The 12,273-nt window shown below is 45.4% G+C and overlaps 1 protein-coding gene across 3 annotated transcripts in view; it reads right to left on the reverse strand.

The window, feature by feature from the left end:
* Positions 1 to 7,594: 7,594 nt before the first annotated feature.
* The window catches only part of LOC144496075 (unconventional myosin-Id-like), a 135,627-nt gene continuing 130,948 nt past the window's right edge, over positions 7,595 to 12,273 (reverse strand). For all 3 annotated transcript variants that reach the window (XM_078217033.1, XM_078217032.1, XM_078217034.1), the window contains one exon: positions 7,595 to 7,844. In XM_078217033.1, coding sequence (XP_078073159.1) covers positions 7,688 to 7,844 — 157 coding nt within the window. In that variant the 3' untranslated portion in view covers positions 7,595 to 7,687. The remainder of the gene's footprint in view (positions 7,845 to 12,273) is intronic.

A 12,273-nucleotide genomic window follows, 5' to 3' on the forward strand; every position in this document is an offset into this window, starting at 1 on the left:
ACCTTCTGAGGCAGAGGGCGGGGTTTTCCGACTGCACTCACCCCAAGAGGGGAAAATCCCGCATTTGGTCAACAGACCTTTGGTCCGCTCCCCGCCTGCTATGATTCCCGTGGCAGGCGGAACAGGAAAATTCCGCCCAGATAGTTCCAAATAGCACAGTCCTCTGAGAGAAAGAAATTCTCCTTATCTTTGTCCTAAAAGGTCGACCCTTAATTTTAAAATAGTGCTGCTAGTTCTGGACTTGCCTACAAGAGGAAACATCCTTTCCACGTCCACTTTGTCAAGACCGTTCAGGATCTTTCTACTTCAACAAAATCACCTGTCACTCTTCTGAACTCCAGTGGAGCCTGGACTGTAACCTCTGAGCTCCAGAGCATCAAATTGGGGGCGGGGGGGATCTCACAGATGGCCCAGGGAAACGCCTTCTGAAGTTCACAGGTAAGGTTTGCCCAGAAATTCCAACCTCCTCTGGGCAATTAATTGCCCTGCACTGGGAACCATCTGTTAAATCTGCCAGGTATTCAAGGAGGACCAGGCAGGTAGTCAAGGAGCTCCCTGAGTACGCCTTGCTTTCCAACCAGTTTTCAGTTCTGAATATTGGTGAGATGATGTCTCCTCTGGAGAGTGCTGCCACAACCAAGTGCTCAACACCTGCTGAGAACCTGCGGAGATTTTCCAGCATTTTCTGTTTTCATTTCAGATTCCAGCATCCACAGTAATTTGCTTTTATCAAACACCCCAGCTGGCTCAATTGTGCTGAGGAGGAGGAAGTTTGGAAAGCAAAAGCAATTGGGGATTCTATAGTCAGGAGAATAGACCGGTGATTTTGCAGCTATAGATATGAATCCAGAATATTATCTTGCTTCCCGGGTGACAGGGTACAGGACGTCAATGAAAGGCTTCAGAATATTCTGAGGGCAGAAGGTGGAGAGTAAGAGTTTGTGGTCCATATCTTTGCCAATGACTAAAGTAGAAAGAGGGATAAGATCCAGCAAACAGATTTAAGAGCTAGGCAAAATACTTAGAAGCAGGACCTCTGAGGTACTGGTCTCCAGATTACTCCCCATGCCTCTCACTAGTAAGATTAGAAATAGAAGGATGAAATCGTATTGGAGAGATAGAGTAGGAGGGAGGGCTTTAGATTCCTGCAACACTGGGACCAATTCTGAGAGAGGTAGAACCTTTATAGCCATGACGGCATGAGGGTTTAAATTAATTTGGCAGGGAACCAAGATTTGGAGTGGAGCTTGGAGGTGGTGGTGTTCCCATGCATCTGCTGTCATTGTCTTTCTAGGTGGTAAGAGGTCCTGGGTTTGGAAGATGCTGTCAAAGGAATCTTATTGTGATGCATCTTGTAGATTGTACATACTGCTGCCACTGTGCACCAGTGGTGGAAGGAATTATTGTTTATTGTGGTGGATGGGGTGTTAATAAAACAGGCAGCCTTGTCCTGATTGTGTGGAGTTTCTTGAGTGTTGTTGAAACTGCTTTCATTCAGGCAAGTGGGGAATATTCCATTGCCTCCCCAAATAGTAAGGAAAAACAAGGTGCATGAAGGCTTGGGAGGAACATTTTGCACTAGATTAAAAATTAGTAAACTAACACATGGGTTAGAATAGGAGGGGATACAATAAAATCTAGTTTAAGCTCATTGTAAATGTACAAAGCACAATGTGATGTTTATGTCTAAAATGTATGCTTTTGTAAAAGGACACTTTAGTTAAAAAAGAAGCGCTATATAAAAACCTGCCATTAGGGTGTGCTGTAGGCGGAGTCCCTGATGTATTTCTCTTTCATGCAGGAAAGAATAAAAGGGGCTTTCCTGTTTTGGCAGACAGTTCTGTTCAAAAGCAGAGAAGCTTCTTTTCCTTAACCAAATAAACTAGTTCCTTAAAGGGATATTTCACCAAAGTAAACAGAATCTCAAAGGAAATTTAAAACATCAAAGCAAATGTGATTAAAAGGATTGATAATGCATCCCAGTCCCCACGGCGCAAAAGGCCTCAATGGCAGTGCCAGACCGTGTGCTCCCTTTCCAGGGATACCCAACAGTGAACATAGCCGCAGAAGCCTGACAGATAGTCAGGGTGGATGACTCTCTTGACCGCCCGCTGCCTGTACCAGTTAATGGGCAGCTTTGCTAAGCCCGGGAGCAGGCTGATGAGGAGGTCCTCCTTCCTCCCTGCCTCCCTCCACATTGGGTGCCCAAACATCAGGAGCTTGGAGCTGAAGTGCAACCAAAAAGGAAGCAAAGGATTTTTCAGGAAACTAAGAAAGGGGTCCAGACTAGGACAACTTACATATGTGTGGTTCAGGGGCTCCACAAGGCTGCAAAAGACACACGCATCTTGGGGGTCCATGAACCAATGGTTGTATGGGAATGCTGTGTGCAACACCCTCCACCGCAGGTCCCTGATGGTAAGGGGGAGGACTCCCATGCAAAGAACCCTCCACCAGGGACCTCCACCACCAAACGGCAGCAAGGTATTCCAGGGCGTGTCTGGAGATTAGGTGAAGGCAAGGAACTGAAACGTGTGTAGCAGCAGCTAATACAGGAAGTCTCTCTGCACCTTGTGTATGAGTCAAAGGCTCCAGTGATATCCTTGGTGGAGGCTGTCCCTTTGTTCACCTCAGTCTGGCCAGCATGTCATATGCCATGTTCCCAACAGCGTATAAACTGAAATGATCTTGTTATCTTTAGGGCGGCATGGTAGCACAGTGGTCAACACCGCTGCCTCACAGTGTCAGGGACCCGGGTTCAATTCCAGCCTTGGGTCACTCTCAGTGTGGACTTTGCACGTTCTCCCCGTGTCTGCCTGGGTTTCCTCCGGGTGCTCCGGTTTCCTCCCATAGTCAGAAAGATGTGCTGGTTAAGTGCATTGGCCATTCCAAATTCTCCCTCAGTGTATCCGAACAGGCGCCGGAGTGTGGCAACTAGGGGATTTTCACAGTGGTTTCATTGCATTGATGTAAGCCTAATTTTGACTAATAAATAAACTTATTTCTCGCAAACCCTGATGTGTTCCCTTTGCCTATGCTGCTTCTCCTCTTGCCAGTTGCTGGGTTGCCTTCGTTACTTGATAGTCTCCACTGTTCTGTACTGTTGCTGGGTTTTATTTGAAGTTTTTTCTGCCATTTTCTTTGTGGGTGTTATTACTGCTGCCACCATCTGCTATCATAGAAACCCTACAGTGCAGAAAGAGACCATTTGGCCCATCGAGTCTGCACCGACCACAATCCCACCCAGGCCCTACCCCCATATCCCTACATATTTACCCACTAATCCCTCTAACCTACGCATCTCAGGACACTAAGGGGCAATTTTAGCATAGCCAATCAACCTAACCCGCACGTCTTTCTGACTGTGGGAGGAAGCCGGAGCACCCGGAGGAAACCCACGCAGAAACAAGGAGAATGTGCAAATTCCACACAGACAGTGACCCAAGCCGGGAATCGAACCCAGGTCCCTGGAGCTGTGAAGCAGCAGTGCTAATCACTGTGCTACCGAGCGGCCCACGGTTCATTTTGGAATTCATTGGCTTCTTATTCTAGAAGAGATTGTGCTGGAGGCAATAGTGTTTTGTTCAAAAACATTTATTTACATGCTAACTGTTTACAAAAGTTAAATGAGACCAGGGCATTAGCTGGAACTAATATCTAAGAGGCTTCTCACCCATATCCTCTCAATGAGTGATATCATCATGATTTAGTTCCTTATCGATTTGATACATACATGCTCAGTAGCTATCATTAGAGTTAATCACTTTTCTGACAATCAAGAGTAGAAATTTATTAAAAGCACAATGGACGGGACTTTACAGTCTCGCTCATCCCGAAATCGTAAATCAGTCTAAAGATGTATGGGTTAGGTTGATTGGCCATACTACATTGATCCTAGTTTCACGGGATTAGAAGGGTAAATATGTGGGGTTACAGGAATAGGGCCTCAATGGGATTGTGGTCGGTGCCGACTCGATGGGTGGAATGACTTCCTTCTGCACTTTAGGATTCTATATTCTATTCTATGAGGTCGACGGACCTTCCTATGGTCTGCCCCTCGCCCGCTCCGATTCCCGTGGCGGGCGGGATGGTAAAATTCTGGTCATTGTGTTTAACCAACTTGATTGAGATTTTTGATGAGGTAATGGAGAGGGCTGATGAAGATAATGTGATTGATATGATCTATATAGACTTCCAACAGCTACTTGCTAAAGTATCAGTTAACAGGCTTGCCAGTAATGTTGAAATCCATAGAATGAAAGGAAAAAGTGGCAGCATGGACACAAAGTTGGCTGAGTGACAGGAAAGAGAGAATAGTAGTGAATGGTTGATTTTGGGGCTGATGAAAAGTATACAATGGTGTCCCAAATCACTCGGCTCATTAAATTTCTTGATATATTGTAGTGACTTAGGCTGGAACTTTACACGGCCTTGATAGCCTTGTGCCCTGGTTGAAAAGTTAGAGGTGAGTGGACCTCTGTTCGGCACCAATTTAATGGCTGTAGGGCCACTCATTGTCTAAGGGTGAGACCTCTTGCCCTATCTGGGAGGAAATCCTGTCTCAGTGAGCTGCTGGCAGCAGTCCCTGCAGAGACACCAATTTCCTGAAGAGATGGACCTGGTCTTAAAGATATTATAGGAAGGATGTGGAAGCATTGGAAAGAGTGCAGAGGAGATTTACCAGGATGTTGCCTGGTATGGTGGGAAGGTCTTATGAGGAAAGGCTGAGGGACTTGAGGCTGTTTTCGTTAGAAGAAGGTTAAGAGGTGACTTAGTAGAGGCATATAAGATGATCAGAGGATTAGATAGGGTGGATAGTGAGAGCCTTTTTCCTCGGATGGTGATGGCTAGCATGAGGGGACATAGCTTTAAATTGAGGGGTGATAGATATCGGACAGATGTCAGAGGTAGGTTCTTTACTCAGGGAGTAGTAAGGGCGTGGAATGCCCTGCCTGCAACAGTAGTGATCTCACCAACATTAAGGGCATTTAAGTGGTCATTGGATAAACATATGGATGATATTGGAATAGTGTAGGTTAGATGGGCTTTCGATTGGTTTCACAGGTCGGCACAACATCGAGGACCGAAGGGCCTGTACTGTGCTGTAATGTTCTATGTTCTATAAGTTTTGGGTTGCACCAGGATCAGGCTGGCACATCCAGTGAGGTGGGTGGAGAACCTGGTTCACCAAAACAGGGAATGGGGGGGAACGCGGGTGGGGCCTACGTTTGAGGGGGCAGCCTCCATTAAATGCTGGGTACACAAACAGGAGGTACCTATCTCCTGCCAGTGAACACTTGGCCCAGGCATCTGCCGCTGGGGGAAGGATTCCTGTGGCAACAGGAAGAGGCCATTAAGTAGCCATTAATTGTCCCCTTAAGAGTCTTAATTGGCCCACAGGCAAGTGGACTGCTTGATGCCTTCCTGGCTGTAGGTAAAATCCCAGCACAGGCAAGAGTAGGCATCAAACACACCCTGATGCACCACCAATCAAGCAAAGACTAGTTTGTATGCAAGAACAAATAGGCTTTTATTAACAAGAACTTGGAGCCATCCCTATCGGAGATCTGGTCTGTACTAAAGGCTAGGGGGAGGAGCCATCGCCTTTATACCTGGACTGGGGGAGGAGTCTTGGACAGAGCCGGCAGGGATGTGCCACATATACAGATAATAACAGATACTAACTAACAGTGGTTAACCACAACAGATAACAGCTAACAGTGGTTTACCACACACCCATCATAGCGCCCAATTTTACACCTGATCTTGCCTGGCAGCCCCTTCCTACCAACCAATGTGCACTGAGGGATCAGTGGGGGTGGGGGAGGGGGGTTGTGTGAGCGTGGAGAGGAGTTTGAGTAAAACTCTGACCTTAGGGCATATCAGGCACAATTTCAACATGTATGGCTGACTCAAAGTTTAGCCGTATTGTGAAATCTGAGGATAGTGCTAGATCTCACAGCATGGTGACTGTAGGCGGGACAGTGGAATGGGCAGACACATAACAGATGAACATTAATACAGAGAAGTGTGAAGTGATACATTTTACAGGTAGAATGCAGAGAGGATACAATTCTAAAAGGAGTGCATGAACATGGGGCACGCACAAACATAGGGCATGCATGCACCATTGTTGAAAGTGGCAGGACAGGTTGAGATTTATCAATAGAAGTGTAAACAATCTTTATATAACACTGATTCATCCTCAATTAGAGTATTGTGTCCCATTCTGGGTACCACACTTTGGGAATGGCATGAAGGCTTTCGAGCAGATACATAAAAGATCCACGAGACTGGTTCCAGGGATGAGGAAACTTCATTTCCTTCAATAGATTGGAGAAGGTGGGATTAAGAAGAAAAGGCTGAGAGGAGATTCGATGGAGGTGTTCAAAATTGTGAGTCGTATGGGCAGAGTACATCGAGTACATAGAAAGAAACTCATTCCCATTGAGAACTAGAGGACACAGATTTAAGATGATTGGCAAATGAACCAGCAACGGACATAAAGAAGAACTTTTTATGCGGTCTTAAGATCTACAATGCATTGCCTGAGAGTGAGGTGGTGACAGATTTAATGAAGGCTTTCAAAAGGATCAGCCATGATCATACTGAATGGTAGAGCAGGTTCGAAAAGCTGAATAATCTACTCCTGCCCCTAATTTCTATGTTTCTTAAAGGGAATTGGATTAGCACCAGAAGAGAAAATATTGCAGGCGTATGGGGAAAAAGCAGCTGGACTGGGACTGGGTAAGTTGCTCTTGCATAGAGCTAGCATGGACTTGATGTACCAAATGGCCTCCTTCGGTGCTATAACCATTCTGATACTATTCTATCATTCATTCACATGAAACGTTCTGTAAACATGTTCAGGTTTCTTCTCTAGTAGGTTTTTTGACAACAAATGACCAAAAGAATCAGTTCTGAAGTGCAATTTGAGACTTACCTTGAGTACAGAAAGTGTTCAGCCGGGTTATGGTTGTACAGTATACTTGGTAAAGTAAATGTTGGATGAGTATCATAACTTATTATAGAAAAGATATTATTAAATTAGAAAAGATTTATTAGGATGCTACCGGGACTGGATGGTTTGAGTTATAAGGAGAGGCTGGATAGACTTTGACATTTTTCCCTGGAGCGTAGAAGACTTAGGGGTAATCTTATAGAGGTCTAAAAAATAATGAGGGACATAGATAAGATAGATAGTCAACATCTTTTCCCAATGGTAGGGGAGTCTAAAACTAGAGGGCATAATTTTAAGATGAGAGGGGAGAGATACAAAAGGATCCAGAGGGGCAATCTTTTTCACACAGAGGGTTGTGAGTGTCTGGAACAAACTAAGGCGTTTGTCAAGCTGCCAGAGGTAGTAGTAGAGGCGGGTACAACTTTGTCTTTTAAAAATCATTTAGACAGTTACATGAGTAAGATGGGTATAGAGGGATATGGGCCAAACACGGACAATTGGGACTAGCTTAATGGTAAAAACTGGGTGGCGTGGACAAGTTGGGCCGAAAGGCCTGTTTCCATGCTGTAAACCTCTATGACTCTGTGACCACTTTGTATGTCTTGCGAACTAATTTCACCCGGACAGAATATCGACCAGAAAGGTGAGAACAGGAATATTTTATTTAAAAATACATTACAAAAATAGCTCGGTGCGCTCCTACTGAAATCCCTAGTTCCACAAGTGCTATATTCCTGGCCAGTATAGCGTGAAGCCTGTGTGATTTTTCTTGAAGTCGGGCAGCGTTTGTTCAATTCTCTCCTCCACTACGACTGTGCGATTTTTGCCGCGCATGTTACAATGGATCGGGTTACAGACATTGACCTGCAGAGGAAGCTTGCTCCTGGAAGGATTAAAAAAAGAACAGTGAATGGTTAGAAATAAATCCTCAATTATAATTTTTGGAAAGAAAGTTAGGGGAAATCTTGAGCTCCCAGTAAGTGGGGAAGTAAAAGTGAGGAGGTCACAAAGAGGCTACAGGAGGATATGGGCAAGAACATACAGGGGGATTCGCAGGGGTAAATACGTGGGGTTATGGGGATAGAGCCTGGGTGGGATTGTTATCGGCGCATTTTCGAAGAACCGTATGGCCTCCTTCTGACTGTTGGAATTCTGTGATTCTATGGAATTCAATGTGGGAAAGTGGGAAATTGTCCACTTTAGGTGGGAAAAACAAAAAAGCAGGACATTTTTTTGAATGGTGGAGAGACAGGGGAATGTATACAATTCGAGGGACCTGAATGTTCTTGTACATGAATCACAGCAAGTTAACAGGTAGGTACAGCAGGAGATACCTCAGGGATTAGAAAAGGTTAATACCAGCTGATTACCTCAAATCAGACCATTAATTTGTTACAAAGGGACAGCATAGCTATATGTTGGTAAAAGATGGGCTTCACAAACACCAAGGGGGCAATTTTCACTGATTTCACTTTCTACCGAACTCAAAATGGTGCCATCAAGTGGGATTTTCCAGCCGTGCTCACCCCAAAACCGGAAAGTTCCGCCTGAGATCAACAGACCTTTGCATGGTCCACCCCTCGCCCGCTACAATTCGCGTGGTGGATGGGACAGGAAAATTCCCCCCATAGACTTTTTGTTCTTCAGTTATTTGCATGAAGACAGGTCCTTGGTGATTATTTACCAGTGCCGTGATTTTCTCCTTGCAGGTAGGCGAGGAGGCTGGCCCCGAGTCTATCGCAGCTAGAATGGGGATCAAACCCTGTATTGTGAGAATTAATCTGATGTTCAAGTTGTCTGAGCTAACCCCATCAGTAGATTTATAATCCCACAAATATTGGCAATGCGGTTGGCTCGACATTGAAAGAGACCTAATGTGGGTATTCAAAGAGACCATCATGTTTTAACAGATAGACCCTCTTTTAATATGGAAATCAGGTACCTCAGCCTGCTCCACTGGGGCCCGTCAAAACCCTATGGGCAACAGCCATGTCGAGACCACTACCCTATACTATGGTAATGCGCCCTGCAACATTACCTTGCCAGCAGTGACAACCTCAGGCCCACCTTGAGGCTTCTACTTGGCAAGCCACAACCGAGGCACCTGCTTGGCAACCTGCAGCTAGTCTGCCCAAGGTGAAAGAAGCCAGGACCTCAAATGTACAGTGACCTCTTCAAAAACTAAAGTAAAGTTTATTTTTTAGTCACAAGTTGGCCTAAAATTAACCCTGCAATGAAGTTATTGTGAAAATCCCCTATGTCACCACGCTCATGCCTGCTCGGCTACACTGAGGGAGAATTGAGCATGGCCAATGCACCTAACCTACATGTCTTTGGACTGTGGGAGGAAACCCACACAGACACGGGGAGAATGTGCAAACTCCACACAGTGACCCAAGCCCGTAATTGAACCCAGGTCCCTGGCGCTGTGAGGCAACAGTGCTAATCACTGTGCCACTCTCCATCCTCCTCCCTGATATAATGGGCAGCCGAGCTCATGTGCTGGTTGGTTGGTTGCCTAAAAGTCAAAATCAACCCGAGCTGACAGATAACTGGAACAAGTTTCAGGTAGAGGAATGGGGTTACAAATTCTGAAGTCAAGAATTCGAGAATATCAGTTTGGAGGGGGATTATAGGCGTCTACAGAATGATGAACTGGATGGGCCGAATGATCTTCCTCATCTCTATGGAAATACAAATTTAAAAGAGGCAGCCGTTGATAGGGGCAGAAACAGAGAAAGAGTCAAAGACCTGACTGTTTTCCTGCTATAATGTGCTCAGAGAATGGGTTCATTCAAACATCCACCAAGCCCCTTGATCAAATTATCCACTGGGTTCACCCAAGGCCGCCTTTGCACAAAAGGAGTGCTGTGGCATTCTGACTCTTCCACTACAGTGCACCCGGCCTGCTTCTGTCTGTCTCAAAAAAAAAGACTTTGCCTCTGTGTGGTCATACTCAGACATGATCGGACGCTACTGCCACAGACAATTCTTGAATTCAACAGGATCACTGTCTCTGTAGGGGCCTCGGTTAATGCATCATTGCAGAATGCGTCCCAAGGTTCATAGCCTGGCTCGGTCTTTGCCTGGCTACAGAAGCAAAAACCAACATTAAACATACCGGATGGAGAATGGGTCCTTTTGTGTCCACTTTAGTCACTTGGTTACTAAGTTCTATATCATAAGCATAACCTCACAAAAGAAATTGCCCCAAGATTCTCTCATTTTCTCTCGAAGGCAGCGAGTCTTGTCAACGTGTTGTTCCACTCACTCTGGTTCAAACAAGCGAACATTGATGACAAAGTCTGAGTGGGGGGAGGGGGTGTTCAGTTAACGTGTCAGTGTTTGCTGACAAAAAACCACTCCAACCAGATCTCTCTACACCAAATGCACAATCTCCCTCAGCAATCCCAATTCCCAAAGGCAGGGGCTTGTGAGAATGATAGAGGCCACATTCCAAAAGCAATTCCCACACAAAGCCTGGTGGAAATTAGGAACTCTTTTCCCCAAAATTGGTATTTTTGGCTTAAGTATTCCCTCGAGTTTAGACATCTTGGAAGTGATCTGACTGAGGTGTTTAAATTGATAAAGGGATTCGATAATAGGTAGAGATGAATTATTTTTTCAGTGGTATGATGGACTATGACCTTGCACCGCACTTCCAGGAATACCCACCAGTGGACATAGCAGTGAAAGAGGGGCAGACAGTCTGGTCCAATGACCCCCAACAGTGCATCCATGGAATCACCAAAAGTTTGAACTCTTAACTTGCTCATCGCCCAGATGTACTGGCTGGAGTACGGGGCAGAGAGAATCAAAAGCTGTTTCCTATCAGATTTATACGGGTAGAGGGAGGGGAGGGGAGGGTGATTAAGCTCCTGCCTTTAAGCCATGCCATTGTGTTGGTGAGATGCTAAGTTCAGGCCCCAGCTTGTTTCAGTGAATATAAAGATGCCGTGGTATCATTGCAAGAGCAGAGGAGTTCTCCAATGTGTCTTACGTCTTCACAACATTAACTCCCATCCCCCACACACCACCTGGTCAATGGGCTCTTTGCTATTTGTGGAACATTGCCAGTACAAAGTACTATATTTGAATTACATTTGGAGCTGCTGTGCAGACATTGTGTGAAACATGGTTGGATGTTGAGGTGAAAGTATTGAAAGCTCTGTCTTCCTGTGTGTACATTTCACACTGATGTCGAGAGTCAACATATCAAAACTTGGTTCTAGTGCTGGGAGTGTTCAGGAGAAAAAAATAGCTCAGTGGCTCTTTCAATGATCACATTATTTGGGGGGAATTGGATGATGCATGCATTTGTTTTGCCACTGGGATCTGGGTTCAAATCCATTCAACACAGGGACTGTAAGAGCGCCATGGTCAATTTTAGTCTAAGTTCATAGCAGAATATCACTGTTGCCTGGGCACTAATTGAAATGCTCACTCAGCAGAGTATCAAACCTCACCTGGGAGAATTGTTAGGACAGTTTAGAGGGAGATTTGCTCTCTATACAGTCTCTGTTGTACTTACCCTGGGGATATTAGGTCGAATAGTATAGAACGAGCTTTGCTCTGTGTCTAACACATGCTGATCCTGCCCCTGGAGTGTTTGGTGCAACAATGTGGTGGGATTGAGACGGCTTGATCAAAACCTTTAAAATCCTAAGGTGTATTGACCGGGTGGATGTGGAGAGGTTGTTTCCTCTTGCTGGAGAATCTAGAACTAGGGGGTCACTGTTTAAAAATATAGCCTTGCTCATTGGAGACAGAGGTGAGGAGAATGCTGTGCTCTCAGAGGGTCATGACTCTCTGGAACTCTTCTTCAAAAGACAGTGGAAACAAAGGCTGGAATTTTACCGTCCTGCCCACCAAGGGTGCGATTTTACAGTTTTGGGATGAGCGAGGCTGTGAAATCCTGCCCAGAGCCTTTCAATACTTTTAAGACAGAGCTAGATAGATTCTTGATTAACAAGGGTGTGAAAGGTTATCAGGGGTAGGTAGGAATGTAGGGTTCAAGTTATAATCAGGTCAGCCATGATCTTATTGAATGGTGGAACAGGCTTGAGGGGCTGAGTGGCCTACTCCTGCTCCTAGTTCATATGTTTGTACTTTTCCAATTCAATCAAATCAAGTCCAATTCAGAGTCTCAACAAGTTGAGACGTTTCCGATCCAAGCTGACAAGACAGGGTATGCGACCCTTTACCCTGTCTTGGGCCTGATCTACATGAGCCAAGCTGATTGGAGTAGGCAGACGTCTCCGCCCCCAAGGCTTGATCTCATTTGCATCTTAGCCAAATGGCCGAGATGCCGC

Source organism: Mustelus asterias, chromosome 7 (genome assembly GCF_964213995.1).
Source record: "Mustelus asterias chromosome 7, sMusAst1.hap1.1, whole genome shotgun sequence".
Taxonomy (NCBI): Eukaryota; Metazoa; Chordata; class Chondrichthyes; order Carcharhiniformes; family Triakidae; genus Mustelus; species Mustelus asterias.